This window comes from Plasmodium chabaudi (assembly GCF_900002335.3).
Source record: "Plasmodium chabaudi chabaudi strain AS genome assembly, chromosome: 2".
NCBI classification, from domain to species: Eukaryota; Apicomplexa; class Aconoidasida; order Haemosporida; family Plasmodiidae; genus Plasmodium; species Plasmodium chabaudi.
The window spans coordinates 545,247-567,710 of record NC_030102.2 but is presented as its reverse complement, the minus strand read 5'-3'; the positions used below and the strand labels follow the sequence as shown (position 1 = coordinate 567,710).

The 22,464-nt window shown below is 23.0% G+C and overlaps 5 protein-coding genes across 5 annotated transcripts; all 5 read left to right on the top strand.

The window, feature by feature from the left end:
• Positions 1 to 3,541: 3,541 nt before the first annotated feature.
• Positions 3,542 to 5,047, top strand: PCHAS_0213800 (fam-a protein; the record flags this gene model as incomplete). The annotated part of the gene is made up of 6 exons (XM_016799226.1): positions 3,542 to 3,672; positions 3,812 to 4,073; positions 4,142 to 4,211; positions 4,380 to 4,489; positions 4,582 to 4,812; positions 4,967 to 5,047. The coding sequence occupies 6 exons, from the start codon at positions 3,542 to 3,544 to the stop codon at positions 5,045 to 5,047; spliced, it is 885 nt and encodes a 294-aa protein (XP_016653126.1).
• A 1,556-nt stretch (positions 5,048 to 6,603) lies between these two features.
• On the top strand, positions 6,604 to 8,694 carry PCHAS_0213700 (fam-a protein; the record flags this gene model as incomplete). Its single annotated transcript, XM_016799221.1, has 6 exons — positions 6,604 to 7,244; positions 7,372 to 7,627; positions 7,717 to 7,786; positions 7,952 to 8,061; positions 8,155 to 8,388; positions 8,593 to 8,694. The coding sequence occupies 6 exons, from the start codon at positions 6,604 to 6,606 to the stop codon at positions 8,692 to 8,694; spliced, it is 1,413 nt and encodes a 470-aa protein (XP_016653125.1).
• A 2,265-nt stretch (positions 8,695 to 10,959) lies between these two features.
• PCHAS_0213600 (fam-a protein) lies at positions 10,960 to 13,000 on the top strand (the record flags this gene model as incomplete). The annotated part of the gene is made up of 6 exons (XM_016799213.1): positions 10,960 to 11,570; positions 11,699 to 11,957; positions 12,046 to 12,115; positions 12,256 to 12,365; positions 12,459 to 12,692; positions 12,899 to 13,000. The coding sequence occupies 6 exons, from the start codon at positions 10,960 to 10,962 to the stop codon at positions 12,998 to 13,000; spliced, it is 1,386 nt and encodes a 461-aa protein (XP_016653124.1).
• A 2,684-nt stretch (positions 13,001 to 15,684) lies between these two features.
• Positions 15,685 to 17,522, top strand: PCHAS_0213500 (fam-a protein; the record flags this gene model as incomplete). Its single annotated transcript, XM_016799208.1, has 6 exons — positions 15,685 to 16,070; positions 16,201 to 16,456; positions 16,547 to 16,616; positions 16,783 to 16,892; positions 16,986 to 17,216; positions 17,421 to 17,522. The coding sequence occupies 6 exons, from the start codon at positions 15,685 to 15,687 to the stop codon at positions 17,520 to 17,522; spliced, it is 1,155 nt and encodes a 384-aa protein (XP_016653123.1).
• Positions 17,523 to 19,908: 2,386 nt separating this feature from the next.
• PCHAS_0213400 (fam-a protein) lies at positions 19,909 to 21,613 on the top strand (the record flags this gene model as incomplete). Its single annotated transcript, XM_016799204.1, has 6 exons — positions 19,909 to 20,216; positions 20,350 to 20,602; positions 20,696 to 20,765; positions 20,916 to 21,025; positions 21,129 to 21,353; positions 21,518 to 21,613. The coding sequence occupies 6 exons, from the start codon at positions 19,909 to 19,911 to the stop codon at positions 21,611 to 21,613; spliced, it is 1,062 nt and encodes a 353-aa protein (XP_016653122.1).
• Between the last annotated feature and the right edge of the window lie 851 nt (positions 21,614 to 22,464).

The window sequence follows — 22,464 nt, the reverse complement described above, 5'->3', positions numbered from 1 at the left end:
TGTAATGATATTTTATCTTTAATCTGTTTATATTTTCCATCATATTATTTTATTTAAAAAATATATACTGAACCAAACAAAAGATACAGTTAGCACATTCTGATTATTTTGAGTATTTAAATTGATATGTAATAATAATATCATTACTAAAGGAACATTATGCTTACTTTTTATGACAATTTATCTAAACCGCCTTACGTTTTAATTTATTTAAACACATTTCATCTTATATATAAATTAAATATATATATATTTAAGGCCATTATTTTTAATATAGTTTGAAATTGCCCCATTAAATAATTATGCGTAGCCTTGTAATGTGTTTAAGTAAACATATGTCCTTATAAGTTAAACATCTAGAAAAACGATATGCTTTCTTTTTTTAATAAAGCAATTTATGAGAATATATTACTATAAATATATACAGAATTAAAAATATATTATCAATATAATTGTTAAAAATATATTCGTATCTCATTGTTGGCATCATATATTGATATAAGTTATTATTCCATATGAATATTACATTTTTAGCATTAATTACAATATATGTAAATCAAATTGTTTATTTAAATTATAATATACAAAAAATAACTTATTATTATTAATTTTCCTAAATATATGATATTTTGTTTGTATTTATATTTTAATTAATAGTATAAATGAATATCCTATTTAGAATGTGCAATAACTTTGTATGGAAATATTCCTAATATATAAATATATTTTAATAAATAATATTACACTTCATATGTGCATCTTTCTAAAATAAAACACAAATGTGCAATTAAAGTTAATATAACTAATTACAAATTGAAATAATATGGCACCTAATTGTGCTTAAAAATTAGTATATATAAATAAATATGAATTCCAGCCTTAAGCTATAAAAATTAATTCAATAAAATCATTTCCATCTGATTTACTTAAATTTTACATGCTTATAACTTAAAATTTTCTCTTTATTTAGTGGTAATAATAAACTTTTAGAAAAAATATAAGTGGATATACCATTCTAGTGCATATTCCTACTTAGAATCTAAACATATTATATGCCCCTATTTTATAATAAAATATTTAGCTCAATATAGAAAGCTATATTTTATTCAAATTATAAATTTATTAATAGAGTTAATAATATATGGCTTTGTGGTGTTAATATTATACTCAAGTATAAATTATAATAATTATTTTATATATTCTGCACCTTTTCAGTTTTATCACAGTTTTAATAATATATATAATTAATATATATCAACGTATTCGAATCAAATGAGTTTAATGATTTTTTCATATTTAATACTTTACTGTTATCATTGTTGCTTCCTGTTATATCGCTGTATACTACAACGGAGTATTTAATGCGCTTAATAAAAATACTTTAAACGAGTTAATAATTTTCCTTGTTTCATTGTTTTAAAGTATAACATTTTAGAACATATATATTATTTCGTAATAAAAATATAATTAAATTATGGATTTATATTTTGTATATATAAATGACCTAATAAAAATATTATTCGTTCCAAGTGAATTAATTATTATTTTCCTTTTCGATAAAATTAATATTAATATTTAATTATATAAAGTTTTCACAATACAACAATTTTAAATATTAGTTATCGATAATGTATTTTATTATATTATATGTACAGGTATGTAATAATTATTATAGTTCTATTATCATATTATTTATAATTATTAGAGATAATATGATATGAAAATTTATTAATATACTTATATTTTATCTTTTAACTATTTTAAAATATAATTTATTTATACATCAAAATTATAAAACTTAAAATATTGTATATATTGTTCAATTTTTATTGTGTTATTACAAATGGTAGATGCATAATAATATTTTATAGATAACGTTGTATTGTCGAACCTTGATCGACAATTTATGAATCATATTTTATGATTATTTATTATATATTGTTAATATGCTTAATTAATATTAAAAACACATATGTTAATCTAAATATGTATTGTAATGTAGAGAAATATTCAAAATGAACTTTATTATAATTTATGGCTAGATATATAGTTTATTATTACACTTCAGCTGTTACAATATAAATTAAATCAAAATAATAGTGACACAAACAAAATGTTTCATCAAATAATGAAATATATTGTGCCATTCATGATTCAATATAACTATGGGCTAACAAGTCTTATATAATATATAACATGGGCTTTTATATATAGTTAGCCAAAAATTAGCAATAAAATATAAAATGTGAAGTTATAATATTCCCACATTTAATATATATGAACGAATTAGATAGAAGTATTATATCTTATGGGAAATATTTTGTGTCCCATTTCATATTAATGGATATGCCCCTTTTTTGAGCGCATATATAGACATAATTTCGAGATAAAACATACGGGAATGATACATATATTTGACCAACATTTACAGACAAAAATATTATCAAATTATAAAAAATTAAATGACAATATACCCCGAACCCTAAATCAAAACGCAGATTTAGTGAACCAAACAATAATCCATAATACATAACCTTGACATATAATGCAAATACATGAACACATCGACATCAAGATTATTAAAATTAAAAACAAAATGAATTTTATGTATACATATATATATTTCTATACTTTACAACTTTATGCTTCATTATTTTATTTTTATATTTTATTTATTTATATATATTTTTAATTTTATATATATTTTGTTTTACTATTAAAAGGAAATTTATAATTTGTATTAATTTATAAAAAGCATGGGGGCCAATATTGCTACCAATAAATAATTTTTATAAAATTAACAATTTTTCTAAAAAGTTATATTTAGTAAAATTCATTTAAAATTGATGAAAAAAATTACAGAAAACGCGATTTACCATCATATATATGTAATCATACTATTATTATGATGAGGTAAAAATATTTTTATATAGTAATATTATTAATGTAAAAAATAAACTGCATCTATCGATTAAATTAGTTATTTTTATATTTAAAGATAAATAGACATGCTTTATATTAAAAATTATGTGTTATCAATGAATTTTTGTAAAATTAACGGAAAAAAATAGAAAAACAATTATTTTAATATAATTATTAATGTAAGTATATATGTGGTTCCATACGTAATAGGATCTTTTATAAATTTTAAATTGAATTTAATCAATTATAAAAATATAAAGCTTGCATATTCATAATTCCATATATTAAAAATATTATTTATATAATATAATTAAAATAAATTATTTTTAAATATTATAATATTAACCAAATTATGAATCATTATCGTTTTGATATTCATTATTTATGAAAGCTTCTACTGCTGACGTCGTTTTATGATTGAATTATTTAAATTAAAAATATATTAAACTTATAAATATGATAAAACATACATTTTTCGTTTAAATAATATTTTTTTATACTTTATTGGAGAAAATTATTTGCTTCAATTTTAATTATACTTGTCCAGATTTTCGAGTTGTTAATTTTTAATTAAAAAATACTAATATATATTTTAATATTTTGTTTGTAAAGTTCAAGAATGAATAAATTTTATATTCAAATTGTTTTATTTCTTTTAAGCATCTCCATATATGTGAATAATAAAACCCTTGCAACTGAGCCGGATCCAGGAGAAAATACAAAACCCGAACCCGAATATTGTTGCGTTACGTAAGAAAACACAACAATATATAATATATATTTCATTATGAAAATGTTAAATACATACATGTGCAATAATGGTATAATATAAATATAATCCCTTTATTTTTGTATGCATTTAAAATTTGTTCATTTTTATCAATGATAGTCCAGAAGAAATATATGAACAAAACAAGCACCTATTATGTACCAACCCAGAAGAAACTATCAATGCGGAGAAACTTATGAACGAAGCTGTAACACATTTAGAAAATCATATTAATGATAAAGATAGTTATGAAATATGTAAATGGAAAGCACGTAAGGATACTACTTGTCGGAAAAAAAGGCTTGAAGGAAATACAATTGTTCAAAGAGTTAATTTTCAATATTTTCATAGCAATAAGGTATCAATTAATGAACAATATAACGTTATAAACCAAATAAAATAAAAAATGACTATAATTTATATACATATATTTTTCTTTGTTTCCATTAGTATAATGAAATAATAAACATGCTATGGGATCCTGATCTTGCAAATAATTTCAATAATGGCTCTGTTAAAAGTATACAAAACATGATTAATTAGTCAATTTAACATATATTATTGCTATTTATTCTACATCTCGTGATTTACTATTGTTGTTGTTATATGATGCTGTTTATTGTTTCCTATATATTTAAATTCATACTATTTTAATTTCATTTATGTAATTTTATAATATTTTTTTTAGGAAAAATTGAGCGTGTATACAATCCAAATTTAATAATGATACAACAACGTTACAAAAGTTGGTTTGGGGGTCGTGAGAAATATTTTTATGCTTTAGCTGCAAAGTTTGATGTAAGGAAACATATTTCTTCTGTTTCCATATAAATCGCAATTATCATATTATTTACAATAATTTATGTGATATATTTTTATTAATTTTGTAGATATCAAAAGACAAAGCTATAATTGTCATGACCTCAGCAAATATAATTGATCACCACCCTTCCAAGAAAGAATATAAAAACAAAATAATAGAAAACGCAAATTTATTCACAACAGAAATTGATTCTGAAGAAGATATTAGAAAAGGAAAATTAGAGAAAATTTTTGTTAACATAGCTGGATACCTTATTGAAAAAAAAGGTCTTTGTGTTAATATCACCCATCTCGAATCTGTAATCGATATACAAATTTTTATAACAATAATTTATTTTAGCATTTGTTAAAAAGATATTGTTTTAAATAAATGCACATATTTATAATATATGCTATAATTTGTAAACAATTTAAAAATTTTATATATTCATCTATTTATGTTTTTTTTCTTAGATTGATGGTCATATTTCCAAGGGTCAAGAATTAATTATTGAAAAATCTTTAAATAAATTTTTTCATTATAAAAATATATAATGTATATGTTTATAACCGTAATATTAGAAAATTTGTGTTAATATAACGATTTGTTTCCATACATAATGGCTGCTTTAAATTACCATCATATATTGTTTTTTTATTTTATGAATGCTTTCTTTGTATATTATTTGTATATGTCTTTTGATATAAAGATGCATCTATATGTATTAGTTTTGTGAATGGTACACATATAACAGTTATTATTTATGATATTCCTTTCATTTAGTGTTTATCATCCTTTTTTGTTGCATATTTAGACATAATCTCGAGATTAAGCATACATGGTGGTACATGTATTTAATTAGTATTCAAAGACCAATAAATATGATCAAATTATAAAAAATTAAATTATAATATCCTCCAAACCATAACTCAAAACACAGGTTCAGTGAACGAAACTATAATCCATAATGCAAATACATGATCCATAAAGGATGAACAGCTCGGCATCAAGAATGTTAGAATTAAAAAATAAATTAATTATATGTATTTCTTGACTTTACAACTTTATGTTTCATTGTTTCATTTTTATATTTTATTTATTTTAATTTTATATACACTATGTTTTGCTATTAATGTGAAATTTATAATTCGCATTAATGCACAAAAGAGCAGTGCAACAATACTTTAACAACACAAATTTTATCGCCTAATATGATATATAAAAATATTATTGCCACTTTTTATTAAAATAATAACACATGCCACGGAAAACTTTATTTGACATAATATCAAAGTTGTTATTTTATTTTATTATGGATTAAGAATATTATTATTGTAGTTGTAACAGCTACAACGATATATAAATGTAATATAATATTTGTTTGAATGCAATTATTTTAATATTTAAAAAACTATAAAATATGTCTTGTACTTAAAATGAAAAGAAATAACAATAATAGTATTTGCATATAGTTGTTTACTCATCGATATATGTATCTTTAACTATATTCAAATAATATATTAACAACTATTATGTTCAAAAAATATGTGCTTTTCATATTATTTTCTTAGATTTGTGTTTAAATTATCGATATTATATTGCCAAAGTATTATTATTTTTTTATGTATGTATAAAAAGGAATATATATAATGCTATAAGCGAAATTGTTTTATAAATATTAGTTTTAATTTTAGTTTAATGACTGCACGAACAAAAAATTATATATCTATAGTGGTATGCATTACAACATTTGTATATATATAATTAATTATGATCATTTATTTCAGATATTATAATATTAGAGAAATTAATAGCCATAATATTTCTTGATATTCATTATTTATGGAAAAGTGTGTTGTTAACGCTGTATTGTAACGGAATTATTTAAATAAGAAGTATGTTGAATTTGGTAATAAGATAAAACATACAAATTAAATAGTTATACAAATTTATTGCATAAATAATGTTTTTGTATTTGTTTAAATAAGCGTTTTTTTTACCTTTTCGAAAATATTTTTCTTCGATTATAATTAAAATAATAAATTTATTCGAGGTTTTGATTTTTAAAAAAGTACAACAATTTTTAGTACGTTATTTATAAAATTTAAGAATGAATAATGGATACGTTAAAATAATTTTTTTTGTTTTAATTTTGTTCGTATATGTGAACGATAAAGTCCTTACAACCGAATATGTAGCAGGAAACTCGGCCCCACCCGAACAGACTCGAGCCAAAGAAGGCCGAGCCAATACAAGTCTATTCGAAACAGATCAATCAGAAGAATCATCATTCGAAACAGATCAATCAGAAGAATCATTATTCAAAACAGATCCACCAGAAGAATCATTACCCGAAATAACTCTACCCAAAGAGACTCGACGCAAAAGAGTTCGATACACAAAAACTCGGCCCCAAAATATTCCATCAGAATCATCATCATCCGAAACGCATTTATTCATAACACCGCGACGCCAAAAGCCTCGATCTAAAAGGACTCGATATAAAGCTACTTTATCCAAAACACCATCATCTAAAACAATTCTACCTGAAATAGCTATACCTGAAACAGCTATACCTGAAATAGCTATACCTGAAACAGTTTCACCTGAAACAGCTCTACCTGAAACAGTTTCACCTGAAACAGTTTTACCCCAAGCCGTTTCACCTGAAACAGTTTTACCTGAAACCGTTCCACCTGAAACAGCTTTACCCCAAGCCGTTTTAACTAATGCTCCTTCATCTCATATTGCGTAAGAAAATGCAGTAATATATAAATATGCATTCCATGCACTATTATAAGAAATATACGTGTGCATATGATTAATCACAAAATGCCATTTTATAAATATATTTGTTTTTTTTCAAAATTAAAAATAGATATACTCCCGCTTCATTTAAATTAGATAAAATATATAAAAAAATAAAGAATCTATTATGCACAAACCCAGCAGAAACAAAAAAAGCAATAGAAGTTATGGACGAAGCTGTACAGTTTTTAAAATACTACGCTACAACTAAAGCCGGCTACAAATATCATTCCACGAGTAATGACGGCGTAGATGTATATTATAGGAATAATGGAAACAATGCCTATGTTGAAAAATGCAAAATAAAAATTTCTAATTCCAATAGGGTATGAATTACAGACCAATATTTAAAATATCAAACTAAGCTCAAATAATAAAATAATAATTATATATATATATTTTTTTTTTCCAATAGTATGATGATATAATATACATGCTATGGGATCCCAATGGTCCTCGAAAATTCGATCCGAATTTTATTAATGGTATATAAAAAATAATTAATTAATCAGTTTAATATATGATTATCGCTCTTTATTCGATATATTTTCTTTATTAATATCGTAGTTATATTCTATATTTATTGTCTTTTATTTGTTAATTTTCATAATATTTCAATTTATATGATGCAAAATTATAATTTTTTTTAGGAAAAGCTGTCCGTTCATACAATAGAAATTTGTTCATGGTACTAAAGCTTTACAAAAATGCGACGTTATCATCCGAAAGATATTTTTATGCTTTAGCTAAAAAAGTTCACGTAAGGAAATATCCCATCTCTGTTTCGCTATAAATCATATTTCTCATATTATTGCATGCCATTTATTCAAATACACATTTATTAATTTTGTAGATATCAGAAGATACAACTATAATTGTCATGTCTTCAGGAAATATAAATGATCACAATTCGTTCAATATAAAAACCTTTAAAAACAAAATTGTAGAAAGTATGAACTCATTTAAAACAAGTGTTGATCTCGACGATGATATTAAAAATAGATACTATAAAAAGACGTTTGCTCACTTATCTGGATACCTCATTAAAAAAAAAGATGATCACGTTGATGTTACCTTTGTCAACTCGGTAGCCAATACATAAATTTTAATATCATAATAATTTTGTTTCACCATTTATTTTATTATGATTTTCTATCCAATTATAATCATTTATTACATATCAGAAATGTATAGTTTCTTAATAAATACGTATAGTTATAATATATCTATTTATTCACAAAGAAAACGAGACATTTTATATATTTATCTAATTTTGTGTTTTTTTTTGTAGATGGATTTTAATCCGTTGATTCCCCTAAATTGGGTTGTTAAAAATGCAAATATAGAAGCAATGAAGAGTATTATATACTTAAAACATTACTTTAATAATTAATAAAGCATGTTTTGTACAGTATCCTTTTACCAATTTATTTTTGCAACATTCATATAAAAACAATAAACCCATTTTCACACATGATGCCCATTTTAAATTATCATCATAAAATATATTTTGTTTTTTAAGAAAGATTGTCTTGTATACAATTTTTCCGATTTTTAATATAAGTATACATTTCATGTGTTTATTTTATTCGTAAATTAAACATAAGTGATATGATATATGGAAATTTTTTTATGCATAGGATTTCCTTTAAATTAATGATTTTTACTTTTTTTTGTCACAATTTCTATTATGTTTTTATTTATATTTGTATAAAACCCAATTCTTTGTTTAAAATAAGTTATCTATCAATATAGAAACATCCAAAAACATGTTAATTACTATCCTTAGAATCATATATGAATGTTTTATTTTCTCTTTATTTTTTTTTCTATTAAATTTTGTCTTTGAAAGCGTTTCTGGGATTTATATAATGAATACTAATATATAATTGTTAAAATTGTATAACTTTTTTATATGTTCACAAATTCTGTAATGAAGAAAATATGCTTAAAATTTCTTATTATTTATATTATACATAATTCCTAAAAAAACAGACATTGCAGAACATATAAATGGAATTGAAATTAATTTATTTAAGATTGATGGTGAGTTGCAGAAAATTATGCTATAGTTTCAATTGAGGAAATCTCATTTTTATATTCTCAAAACCTGAGAATGAAATTTGAGGTGTATTTTTTTCAAGGGGAAACCAGGAACATTTTTACATATAACATTTTTTTAGCATAATCATTATTAAAATTGTATACACGTTTGATAAAATAGACATAACTTGGGTATGTGAATTATCATTAAGATTGTATCAGAAGTTCTGTATATTTTTAACAAATTCTTTAGTATGCCCACAATGTGCCTCGAAGTTGGGATATTTCGTATCAACATTAATATACATAGTACATAAAATATTAAATATATTATAAAATTTAGACATATATTTAATATCAATAATCATCAAATTTTTATTATTTATGAGGCCCTAAAAATTTTATCCCGTACCATTTTCTAGCATTGAACACAAAAAACGCTTAAATTGTGGAAATAGTTATATCACTTTTGATTTAATAAATAACTTAAATATGCATATCGACACGATTATATTGTATTATAGATAAACATTTAAAATGGATTTATTATAATATATAGCCTTATATATAAGATGCTATTATAATTCGTTTGTGGAAAATTGCGATTTAAAATTAAAAGCTGTGACATACAATAAGACAATTTATTAAATAAAAAGATTGATCAAATAAAATAAAAATATTATAATATTGTGATTAAAAATAATAATAAATTACAGAAAGCGTAATTCGCCACATATAAAAATTATCATGCTATTGCTGTATGGATAGTAATATTATTATTGTAGTTGTAATAGTTGCAACCATAGTAAATAGTGCAAATTTAGCATAAATTTAATTTGTTTAAAATTTAAAAATAGAAAAGAAATATTTTATACTCGAAATAAATGAAAAGAAATAACAATAGTACTATTTCTATACAGCTGTTATTATAATGCATTTTTTCCAGAATTGTTTATTCATTGGCATTATATCTATAATATATTCAAATAATATGTTAACAACTATTATTCTAAAAAAAATATGTTTTTCATATTATTTTATTAAATTTGTATTTAAATTATCGATTTTCTATTGTCAAAATATTATAATTTTTTTATGTATGTATAATAAGATATATATCTATATATAATGCTATAAAGAGAAATGCTTTATAAATCTTAGTTTTAATTTTAGTTTAATGGCTATAAAAATATAAAATTATATATCCACAGTGGTAATATATTACAAAATTTGTATATTATATATAATTAATTCGAATAATTAATTTTATATATTATAATGTTAGAGAAGTTAAGAACCATAATATTTTTTGATATTCATTATTTATAGGAAACAATGTTGTTAACGTTGCGTTGTAACGAAATTATTTAAATAAAGTATGATAAATTTAGTAATCAAATAAAACGTATAAATTAAATAGTTATACAAATTTATTATATAAATAAAATTTTTATATTTTTATATTTTTATATTTTTATATTTTTTTAAATATGCATTTTTTTTATTTTTGCGAAAATATTTTTCTTCGATTATAATTAAAATAATAAATTTATTCGAGGTTTTGATTTTTAAAAAAGTACAACAATTTTTAGTACTTTATTTATAAAATCGAAGAATGAATAATGGATATGTTAAAATAATTTTTTTTGTTTTAATTTTGCTCGTATATGTGAATGACAAAGTCCTTACAGCCGAATATGTAGCAGACAATGATGCGCTACCCGAACAGACTCAACCCAAAGAAGCTCGAGTCAAAATAACTCTATCCGAGACAGATTCAATAGAAGCATCTTCATCAGAAGAAACTATATCCAAAGCACCTCGACGCAAAAGGGCTAAATACAAAAAAACCCGGTCCCAAAATATACCATCTGAAACATCTTCACTCGAAACGCATTTATTCAGAACACCGCGACCCAAAAAGACTCGATCTAAAAGGCCTCGATCTAAAGCCATTTTATCCAAAACATCACCATCTGAAACAACCCTACCTGAAGCAGCTTCATCTGAAATAACTTTACCTGAAACAGTTCCATCTGAAACTGCTCTATCTGAAACAATTCTACATGAAGCAACTTCATCTGGAATAGCCTCACCTGAAATAGCTTCATCTGGAATAGTCTCACCTGAAATAGCTTCATCTGAAGCAGCTCTATCTGAAACAACTTCATCTGAAATAGCTTTACCCCACCCCGTTTTAACTAATCCTTCATCAACTCATATTGCGTAAGAAAATGTGGCAATATATAAATATGCATTGCATGCACTATTATAAGAAATATACACATTCATATGATTAATCACAAAATGCCATTTTATAAACATATTTGTTTTGCTTTTTTTTAAATTAAAAGTAGATACACTCCCGCTTCATATAAATTATATAGAATATATAAAAAAAGTAAGCATCTATTATGCAGAAATCGAGCAGAAGCAAAAAAAGCAAGAGAAGTTATGGACGAAGCTGTACAGTTTTTAAAATACTACGCTACAACTAAAGCCGGCTACAAATATCATTCCACGAGTAATGACGGCGTAGATGTATATTATAGGAAGAATGGAAAGAATACCTACGTTGAAAAATGCCAAGTTCAAATTTCTAATCCCAATAGGGTATGAATTACAGACCAATATTTAAAATATCAAATTAAGCTCAAATAAAAAAATAATAATTATGTATATATATTTTTTTTTCCAATAGTATGATGATATAATATACATGCTATGGGATCCCAATGGTGCTCGAAAATTCGATCCGAATTTTATTAATGGTATATAAAAAATAATTAATTAATCAGTTTAATATATTGTCTTTATTACTATTGTGGCTATATTCTCCATATATTGCCCTTTATTTGTTAATTTTCATAATATTTCAATTTATATGATGCAAAATTATAATTTTTTTTAGGAAAAGTTGCCCGTTCATACAATAGAAATTTGTTAATGGTACTAAAACTTTACAGAAATGAGATATTATCATCCGAAAGATATTTTTATGCTTTAGCTAAAAAAGTTCACGTAAGGAAGTCTTTTCTCTTCTGTTTCGATATAATCATATTTCTTATATTATTGCATGCAATTTATTCAAATCCACTTTTATTAATTTTGTAGATATCAGAAGATACAACTATAATTGTCATGTCTTCAGGAAATATAAATGATCACAACCCTGCCAGTACAAAAACCTTTAAAAACAAAATTGTGGAAAGTATGAACTCATTCAAAACAGATGTTAAACTTAGCCATGATATTAGAGATGGATACTATAAAAAGACGTTTGTTAACTTATCTGGATACCTCATTAAAAAAAAAGATGATCACGTTGATGTTACCTTTGTCAACTCGGTAACCAATATACAAATTTTAATATCATAATAATTTTGTTTCATCAATTATTTTATTATGATTTTTTATACAATTATACTCATTTACCACTTATCAGAAGTATATAGTTTCTGAATAAATGCGTATATTTATAATATATTTATTTATTCACAAAAAAAACGAGACATTTTATATATTTATATAATTTTGTGCCTTTTTTTTTATAGATAAATTTTAATGCTTTTATCCCCCTAAAATGGGTTATTAAAAGTGCAAATATAGAAGCAATGAAGAGTATTATATACTTAAAATATTACTTTAATAGTTAATAAAGTATGTTTTGTACAGTATCCTTTTACCACTTTACTTTTGCAATATTCACATAAAAACAGTAAAATCATTTTCACACATAATGTCCATTTAAATTATCATCATAAAATATATTTTGTTTTTTAAGAAAGATTGTCTTGTATACAATTTTTCTGATTTTTAATATAAGTATACATCTCATGTGTTTATTTATTCGTAAATTAAACATAAGTGATATGATATATGGAAATTTTTTTATGCATGGAATTTCCTTTAAATTAATGATTTCTACTTTTTTTTTTCTAAAAATGATGTTTTGTATATTTTTTGTCACAATTTCTATTATGTATTGTTCATATTTGTATAAAACTCAATTCTTTGTTTAAAATAAGTTATCTATCAATATAGAAACATCCTAAAAGATGTTAGTTACCATCCTTAGAATCATATATGAATCTCTATTTTCTCTTTATTTTTTTTTCTATTAAATTTTGTCTTTGAAAGTGCTTCTGGAATTCATATAATGAATACTAATATATAATTGTTAAAAATGTATATCTCTTTTTATATATTCACAAATTCTGTAATGAAGAAAATATGCTTAAAATTTCTTATTATTTATATTATACGTAATTCCTAAAAAAACCGATATTACAGAAAATATAAATGGAATTGAAATTAATTTGTTTAAGATTGATGACGCAATTAAAGAAATAGGTGTTACGGTTCCAGTTGAGAATATTTCATTTTTATATTCTCCAAAACCTGAGAATCAACTTTGAGGTGTGTTTTTTTCATTGGAAAACCAGGAATATTTTTACATATAACATTTTTTTAGCATAATCATTATTAAAATTGTCTACATATTTGATAAAGTAGACATTACTTGGGTATGTGGATTATCATTACCATTAAGATTACCGTCAAAAGTTTTGTGTATTATAGCAAATTCTTTAGCATTATCATAATGCACCACAATGTTGGGCTATTTCGTATCAATATTAGTATACATAGTACATAAAATATTAAATATATCATAAAATTTAGATATATATTAATAATCATAAAATTTTTATTATTTATAAGATCCTGAAATGCTTATGTTCGCATCACTTTATAGTATTGAGCATAAAAATCGCTTAAATTGTGGAAATAGTTATATCACTTTTGATTTAATAAATAACTTAAATATGCATATCGACACAAATATATTGTAGTATAGATAAATATTTAAAATGGATTTATTATAATATATAGCCTTATATATAAGATGTTATTATAATTCGTTTAGAGGGAATTGTGATTTAAAATTAAAAGTTGTTACATGCAAATAAGACATTTTATTAAATAAAAAGATTGGTTAAATAAAATAAGCATATTACACATTTTGATGATCACATTTCGTAGGCCATACATCCGCAATATAATATAAGAGCTCTTATATATGGGTAATCATATTTAGTATTAAAATATAAAAAACTAATAATAATATATCCTTGAACCCCACCAAAAACGCAAATTCAGAAAACACAACTATAACCCCGAACTCATCAACCCTGAGCATCCCAACACAATAAAATTATAATTAAAAATAAATATATATATTTTGTGTATATGTACTACATAGTTAGTTTATATTTGTTTGCATAATTTTATATATTTTTTAATTTGAATTTGTATACATTACAATTTATTTTGCTATATAAAAAATATATTTTATAATTATATTAATTTACAAAAGACATTTATAATACTACAACAGTCATATTTTTATCGGAAAAGGAATAGATTATAATATTTTGATTAAAAATAAGAATAAATCACAGAAAAAGTAACTCTCTACAATATAAAAATTATCATGCTATTGCTGTGATGGATAGTAATATTATTATTGTAGCTGTAATACTTCCAACCATAGTAAATAATGCAAAATTTAGAATAAATTTAATTTGTTTACCATTTAAAAATCCAAAACAAATATTTTATACTCGAAATAAATGAAAAAAAATAACAATGGTACTATTTATATACAGCTGTTATTATAATGCATTTCTGCCATAATTGTTTACCCATTGACATTATATCTATAATATATTCAAATAATATGTTAATAACTATTGTGCTAAAAAAATATATACTTTTCATATTATTTTCTTAAATTTTTGTTTAAATTATCGATTTTCTATTGTCAAAATATTATAATTTTTTATGTATATATAAATAAGATATGCATCTATATATAATGCTATAAGCGAAATGCTTTATAAATATTAGTTTTAATTTTAGTTTAATGGCTATAAAAATATAAAATTATATATCCGCAGCGGTAATATATTGCAAAATTTGTGTATATATATATTTAATTCGAATAATTAATTTTATATATTATAATATTAGAGAAATTAAGAGCCATAATATTTTTTGATATTCATTATTTATAGGAAACAATGTGGTTAACGTTGCGTTGTAACGTAATTATTTAAATAAAAAGTATATTGAATTTGGTAATAAGATAAAACATGCGAATCAAATAATTATATAAATTTATTGCTTAAATAATATTTTTATATTTTTTTAAATAAGCATTTTTTTTATTTTTTCGAAAATATTTTGCTTCATTATAATTAAAATAATAAATTTATTCGAGGTTTTGATTTTTAAAAAAGTATAACTATTTTTAGTACTTTATTTATAAAATTGAAGAATGAATAATGGATATGTTAAAAAAATTTTTTTTGTTTTAATTTTGCTCATATATGTGAACGATAAAGTCCTTACAACTGAGCATGAAGCAGACAATGCTGCTTCATCCAAAACAATTACACCCAAAACAATTACACCCAAAACAATTACACCCAAAACAACTACATCCAAAACAGCTACATCCAAAACAACTACACCCAAAACAACTACATCCAAAACAACTACATCCAAAACAACTACATCCAAAACAACTACACCCAAAACAACTATATCCAAAATAACTCCATCCGAAACAGCTTCATTTGAAACAGTTTCGTTCGAATCAGATGTACCCGAAATGACTTTACCCAGAATCGTTTTAACCAATACTCCTTCACCTCGTATTGCGTAAGAAAATATGGCAATATATAAATATGAATTACATGTACTATTATAAGAAATATGCACATGCATATGATTAAATCCCAAAATGCCATTTTACAAATATATTGATTTTTTTTTTCAAAATTAAAAATAGATCTATTCCTGTTATATTTAAATTGGATACTATATATAAAAGAAGCAAGCACCTATTATGCATAAACCCAGCAGAAACAAATAAAGCAAGAGAAGTTATGGACGAAGCTGTACAGCTTTTACAATACCATGCTACAACTAACGACAATTACAAATATCATTCTACGACCCCCCAAGGCATAAAAATATATATTAGGAAAGATAGGCATCGTTCCCCCATTGGAAGATGCCAATTCCAAATCTCTAATCCCAATAAGGTACGAAATACAGACCAATATTTAAAATGTCAAATTAAGCTCAAATAATAAAATAATAATTATATATATATATTTTTTTTTCCCTAATAGTATAATGATATAATAAACATACTGTGGGATCCCAATGGCCCTAAAAAGTTCGATCCGAGTTTTATTAGTGGTATATAAAAAATAATTAATTAATCAGTTTAATACATGATTATCGCTCTTTATTCGATATATTTCCTTTATTAATATCGTAGTTATATTCTCTATTTATTGTCTTTTATTTATTAATTTTCATAATATTTCAATTTATATGATGCAAAATTATAATTTTTTATTAGGAAAAATTGTCCGTTCATACAATAGAAATTTGTTCATGGTACTAAAGCTTTACAAAAATGAGACGTTATCATCCGAAAGATATTTTTATGCTTTAGTCAAAAAAGCTCAAGTAAGGAAGCATTTCCTCTTCTGTTTCGATATAATAATATTTCTCATATTATTGTATGCAATTTATTCAAATACACTTTTATTAATTTTGTAGATATCAGACGATACAACTATAATTGTCATGTCTTCAGGAAATATAAATGATAACAACCCGTTCAATACAAAAATCTTTAAAAACAAAATTTTAGAAAGTATGAACTCATTCGACACAGATATTGATCTTGACGATGTTAAAAATATACATTTAAAAAAGATGTTTGTTCACTTATCTGGATACCTCATTAAAAAAAAAGATGATCACGTTGATGTTACCTTTGTCAACTCGGTAACCAATATACAAATTTTAATATCATAATAATTTTGTTTCATCAATTATTTTATTATGATTTTTTATCCAATTATACTCGTTTACCACTTATCAGAAGTGTATAGTTTCTGAATAAATGCGTATATTTATAATATATCCATTTATTCACAAAAAAAACGAGACATTTTATATATTTATCTAATTTTGTGTTTTTTTTTGTAGATGGATTTTAATCTTTCCCGTTCCCTAAAATCATTTGGTAAAAATGCAAATATAGAAGCAATGCAGAATATGCTATCCTTACAATCTTACTTTGGCAATTAATAAAATATGTTTTCTACAGTAGCGCTTTAGCAATTTAATTTTGTAACATTCATATAAAACAATAAACCCATTTTCACACATGATACCCATTTTAAATTATCATCATAAAATATATTTTGTTTTTTAAGAAAGACTGTCTTGTATACAATTTTTCTGATTTTTAATATAAGTATACATTTCATGTGTTTATTTTATTCGTAAATTAAACATAAGTGATATGATATATGGAAATCTTTTTATGCATGGAATTTCCTTTAAATTAATGATTGTTACTTTTTTTTTTGCTAAAAATGATGTTTTGTATTTTTTTGTCACAATTTCTATTATGTTATTATTTATATTTTTATAAAACTCAATTTTTTGTTTAAAATAAGTTATCTGTCAATATAGAAACACCCCAAAACATGTTAATTACTATCCTTAGAATCATATATGAATGTTTTATTTTCTCTTTATTTTTTTTTCTATTAAATTTTGTCTTTGAACGCGTTTCTGGAATTCATATGATGAATACTAATATATAATTGTTAAAAATGTATATCTCTTTTTATATATTCACAAATTCTGTAATGAAGAAAATATGTTTAAAATATTATATTTTAAAATTTCTTATTATTTATATTATACATAATTCCTAAAAAAACCGATATTGCAGAACATATAAATGGAATCGAAATTAATTTATTTAAGATTGATGGTGAATTACAGAAAATGATGTTACAGTTTCAGTTGAGGAAATCTCATTTTTATATTCTCCAAAACCTGAGAATCAACTTTGAGGTCTATTTTTTTCAAGGGAAGATCAGGAATATTTTACATATACCATTTTTTTAGCATAATCATTATTAAAATTGTATACACGTTTGATAAAATAGACATAACTTGGGTATGTGAATTATCATTAAGATTGTATCAGAAGTTCTGTATATTTTTAACAAATTCTTTAGTATGCCCACAATGTGCCTCGAAGTTGGGATATTTCGTATCAACATTAATATACATAGTACATAAAATATTAAATATGTCATAAATTTAGACATATCTTTAATATTAATAACCACAAAATTTTTATTATTTATGAGGTCCTAAAGGTTTATGCCCATACTATTTTCTATGTATTGAGCATAAAAAACGTTTAAATTGGGAAAATTGTTATATCAGTTTTGATTTAATACATAACTTAAATATGCATATCGACACGAATATATTGTAGTATAGATAAATATTTAAAATGGATTTATTTAATATATAGCTTCATATATAAGATATTATTAGAATTCGTTTGGGGAAAATTGTAATTTAAAATTAAAAGCTGTGACATACAAATAGACAATTTATTAAATAAAAAGATTGATCAAATAAAATAAAAATATTATAATATTGTGATTAAAAATAATAATAAATTACAGAAAGCGTAATTCGCCACATATAAAAATTATCATGCTTGTTGTGATGAATAGTATATTATTATTATAGTTGTAATAGTTGCAACATAGTAAATAATGCAAATTTTAGCATAAATTTAATTTGTTTAACATTTAAAAATACAAAAGAAATATTTTATATTCTAAATAAATGAAAATAACTAGCCACCATTGTATTTGTATATATATTAATATACATGTATTCTAACATAATAATGCATTCATTAATAATTTGCCTTTAATTATATGCAAATAATATATATTTTTTATATCGTATTCCTAGTTTATATTTATATTATCAATTTGGTATCCAGTAACACATCTTTTTTCAATGTGTTTATAATAAAGGTGTGTATTAATACAATTCCATGTATGATGAAGATTTTATATTTTTTTAAATTTTAATTTATGAAATGAGAAAATTCAAAATTTGTATGCCCATAATGTAACACATAAAAATATTATTATATAATATAATTAAAAAATTTTGGTGTATACATATTCCGATAATTAACTCATAATATTTAGGGCACTCATTATTTGTGAGATACTAGTTACTTTTCTTGCCTTACAACGAGTAATTTAAATAAAAAAGAGATCAAAATTCCAAACTCCGAATAAATCGTACAAAATAAATAATTAAATACTTGATAAATTAATTTTTATTAATTTCACAAATTTCCATTTAAATGATTATCCAAATTATATTTTAAGCATTTATTTTTTATTTTTAAATAAATATTTGTTTTTATAATTTTCTTGAAAGCCTTTTGCTTCAATTTTTTTGTTTCAATTTTTTATGCCTCAATTTTTTTGTTTCAATTTTTTTGTTTCAATTTTTTTGTTTCAATTTTTTATGCCTCAATTTTTTTGTTTCAATTTTGACAGTTCCAATTTTGTTTGTTTTCAATTGTTTAGTTTCAATTTTTTTAGTTCCCTATTTTTTTTTTATCAAACCCAAAATGAATAAAGGGTGCATGAACACTGTTTTTGCTTTTTTAGTCCTATTCGCATATGCCAGCAATAAAGCACTTGCAAGCGAATTTAAAGGAAATATTACTTCAGCCGAAAATACTGATGATGGTATTACAATATCTGTAATAACTGAGTACAATGTTACTTCAGGCAAAGGTAATGGAAATAATGTTACTTCAACCGATCCTATTAAATATAATATTACCCCGCGCGAATCTTCTTTACTCAAAATCGCTCAACAAATAGCTGCTTTAAACAAAGAGACGCAAATAAGGACTTCTTCAAAGAATCCTGGGTAAGAAATATATATATAATATACACATCTAATATAACTATACATATTTGTGCAATATGCACTTGTATAATGATTAAGTAATCAAGATATCATTTCAAAATTAATTTCTTGTCCTTTTTTTATACATTAAAAGTAATCCCACTGTGACTAATAGTCCGAATAAAAGACATGAGAACCCCCCGAGTCTATTATGTGAAGACCGTGAAGAAATTGAAAAAGCAAAAAAAAATGCGAGCAAAGCTGTAATACTTTTACAAAAGCTTGCTGCGAGTACAAACGGCTACGCTATTGACATTCAACAAAAACACGACGCAATTATATATTCTAAGAAAATTGGAAATATAGATATTGGAAAACTTAATGTTAAAATTCCATTTACCGATAATGTACCAATTAAAAAACAATATTTAAGTTACAAAATTAAGTTACATTAAAAAAATTATTGTTATATACATACATATATTTTTTGGTTTCGTTAGTATAATGATATAATAAACATGCTATGGGACCCAAATGGCATCCAAAAATTTGATGGCAGCCTTATTCATAGTACATAAAAAATAATAAAATTAATATGTTATTATACTCTTTATTCGCCATTTCGTCTTTATTATTATCAATCTCCATGCTATTATTTTATTTTTCATTTTGTGATTTCACAATATTTAATTTATGTATTCAAAATAATAATTTTTTTAGGAAAAGTTGTTCGTGTATACAGCCAAAATTTAATTATGATGGAACAAAGTAACATGTCTCATACGCAATCACCCCCCCAAAAAAGATATGCTTTAGCCGCAAGAGTTAAAGTAAGGACATTTTATTTCCATTATTCCTCTAAAAATTGTATTATCCACATTATTATGCATTAATTTATACAATACATATATTTTTTATTCATTAATTTTGTAGCTATCAAATGACTTAACTGTAATTCTTTGTCCTTCAACAACTCTAAATTATCTCAATGATAGCGATGAAGAAGTTAATATGAAAGAAATATTAGAAAATACAAGAGCAATCGAAACTGGCATTGATCCTGAGGAAGCATTAACGAAATTGGGGGCTAACTTATCCGGGTTTATAATTAAAAAAGACGACGACGAAGATGAAGTTGATGTTACTTATATTAACTCTGTAAGCAATTTCAAATTATAATAACATAATAATTTTATTCTCATTTTTTAACGTTTATCAAAAATATATTATCAGTTTATAAATCAACATATTTATATGTTGTTCACCCACAAAATTGAAAATGTTCTTTTAATATTTATATATTTTTGCTTTTTTTTTCGTAGATTTATGATAATGGATGTGTTTCCGATGTTTTCTGCAATAAAAAAGAGCGAATTAAAAAATATTCATTTATTATGAGTCTTGAAAAGAATTTATAATATAAAGTATATATTTTTCAAGGAAAACCTTTTTAAAATGCTAATATTGGATACATATATTAATATAACCGATTTATTTTCATACATAATGCCTATTGAAATTGCCATCACAAAGCATTGTTTTCGTTTTAAAAATGATTGTTTAGTATATAATTTGGCCATAACTTTTTATACAATGACAGATCTGCATGTATTTTATTTTATGACCAAATAAAATATGAGTATATAATTAATAAAACATTTTTCTGACAGACTTTCTATACGTTTAATGCTATCAACTTTTGTGCTAAAAATATATAATTTATATTTTTGATGATTCTATTATTTTAATTATTCCTATAAACCCAACAATTACTTGTCTCCAAATAAACGATGTCTTAAAATGTATTAATCGTTATTACTATTCCTAAAATAATCGTCTCTTTTCGAATCATATATTAATATTTCATTTCTCTTCCTTTTTTGGTTTATTAAAATGTATTAAATGTATTTAATTTGTGGTTAAATCAAGTAATTAATGCTATAATTCAATTACTTTTTCTGTATGGATCGCCCTTTATGTTAATTCGATCACTTTTTTTACCGTTCATAATTTGTCTTTCGTGCTTTTATTATTATTATAAAACTTAAAGCTTGTTAATAATTAATTGTCTATCAATATAGAAATATCATAAAATATATCAATCACCACCCTCAAATTAATATACTTATCATTTAATTTTATCTTTATTATTTATATTTTTTCCCTTAAATATTGTCTTTGAAACCGCTTACAGAACATTAATATAAATGTATTAAAAAAAGACAATTTAAATTTTGTCAACCTAAATATTATATTGTCAAGAATTTGC